A 1,688-nucleotide genomic window follows, 5' to 3' on the forward strand; every position below is an offset into this window, starting at 1 on the left:
ATAATTTATCACACAATACAGGCGGCATATATTCAAAGGACAAATGAAGAAATGAATTCGGACGATACCAAGTTAAATTGAATATACTCTATATATTTGCATCGCAGTGAAGTGACATTATCAGACCAGTTGTCAAAGCACTTTGTTAATATTGAGGGAAATTATTGCTGTTGTCACATAATGCAATCATCACAGGATCAGGATTTCAATTAAATGTCAAAATATACAAATAACAAATAATAGTAATAAAAAAAACTATAGTTTGGTTTCCAAAATTTCACTTTCAATACCTGGAAATTGTAGTGTTATAAATGTGTGACTTTAATAAAACTAATAACTCTGTTTTTTCTCATTTATTCAACCTGCTACAGAAAATATGAAAAGAAACCATTTCAGTCCTTGCGACTTTTACTGCAATGTTAATTTAACTGCTGACATGTTGCGTGTGCTTGTGTGACGAACATCAACATCCTCTACCCTGCAGGAGTGACCAAGTCTTTCAATGGGGGGGTGTCGTCCAAAATGACCCCATCACCACCACCGTCCCCGCTCTGTTGCTTTTGGCAACGACTCACGGTCTCCAGCACGGTCTGCAGACGCCGATCGAGAGCAGCGAGGTGGGGCTCTGACAGCAGCGGGGCCGCTCGGTGCAGGGGATCCTGGGAGAGCGAGGCCCGCATGACATCACTGAGACGATACTGAGGCAGAGACAGGAGACGCAGGCGAAGCCACGTGGTCTGACGGATCCTGGAGAAAAAGCAAAATTAAAGAAGAGGTGTTGAAGAGGAAAGGACAGGATGGACCTCTGATATAACACCCAGTGTTACTTGTGTTTTTATGATACAGAGGTGATTTTCTTAAGCATAAACAATTGAAGAAATCTGGATTATATCACATATAAGGAAGGAAGAAAGGAAAATCTTTTATTTTAACTAAATGTAGCCAGAGAGGACGAATATCACTGTGGACTGTACAAAGACAGGCGATGATTTAAGTAAAGAAGAAATTCGTATTTTTATCAGACTCTTGTTTGTACCTGCAGCACTGTTCTAGTGGAGCGAGGATGGAAGGCTCATCTTTGGAGTGACGCCCAAATCTGCAGTGACAACACAGTCAAAATCAGTAAATTACAATAATAATAAAACTTTATTTTTCCAGTCTTTGAAATTGAAAGGAAGTCCTTGCAGACAAAGTTGAGAAATCACGTTCAGGGGCCCAAAAACATGTTTTGTGAGGCCACTGTGATGTTTGACCATGAAAATATAATCAGTTAATCTGTGAGTGCTCTTGATGTTCTGTGACAAACATGAAGAAATCCCCTCAAGGTGTTTTTTCAGATATCAAAATGTCTCCGGCGTCAGTCCCCAGCACAGATGCATACAAACTAAGTGTGTCTACATGAACACTGATCATGAGAACAATGAGAAGAATACTTGCGCTCTGCCGTTGTCAAGGTGCAACAGAACAGTGTTGTTGCCAAACTTCTCAAAAGTCTCATAGTGGTGTCGGTCCATGTTGCCTGCGGGAGGGAGACGGAAGAATTCTGTTAAATATTAAAATATAACCACTACATGGTGAACACCCAGTCCTACTATTGACATAACATTTAACTTAATCCATAAATCAACAATTGAGGGAATGGAAACGCTGATAAACCACCTGAAGAAACAAGCTTTTAGTTATGTGAG

General features: G+C 40.2%; 1 protein-coding gene across 3 annotated transcripts in view; it reads right to left on the reverse strand.

Annotated features, from left to right (window-relative positions):
• Positions 1–72: 72 nt before the first annotated feature.
• Positions 73–1,688, reverse strand: part of LOC109639243 (extracellular serine/threonine protein kinase FAM20C-like) — a 37,055-nt gene continuing 35,439 nt past the window's right edge. For 2 of the 3 annotated variants that reach the window (XM_069530920.1, XM_069530919.1), the window contains exons 9-11: positions 1,438–1,519; positions 1,037–1,096; positions 73–747 (exon numbers count right to left, since the gene is read on the reverse strand). In XM_069530920.1, coding sequence (XP_069387021.1) covers positions 474–747; positions 1,037–1,096; positions 1,438–1,519 — 416 coding nt within the window. In that variant the 3' untranslated portion in view covers positions 73–473. Of the gene's footprint in view, positions 748–1,036; positions 1,097–1,433; positions 1,520–1,688 lie in introns of all 3 variants that reach the window. The other variant, XM_069530921.1, reaches the window with a different exon arrangement.

The sequence above is a fragment of the Paralichthys olivaceus genome, chromosome 8 (genome assembly GCF_024713975.1).
Source record: "Paralichthys olivaceus isolate ysfri-2021 chromosome 8, ASM2471397v2, whole genome shotgun sequence".
Lineage (NCBI taxonomy): Eukaryota > Metazoa > Chordata > Actinopteri > Pleuronectiformes > Paralichthyidae > Paralichthys > Paralichthys olivaceus.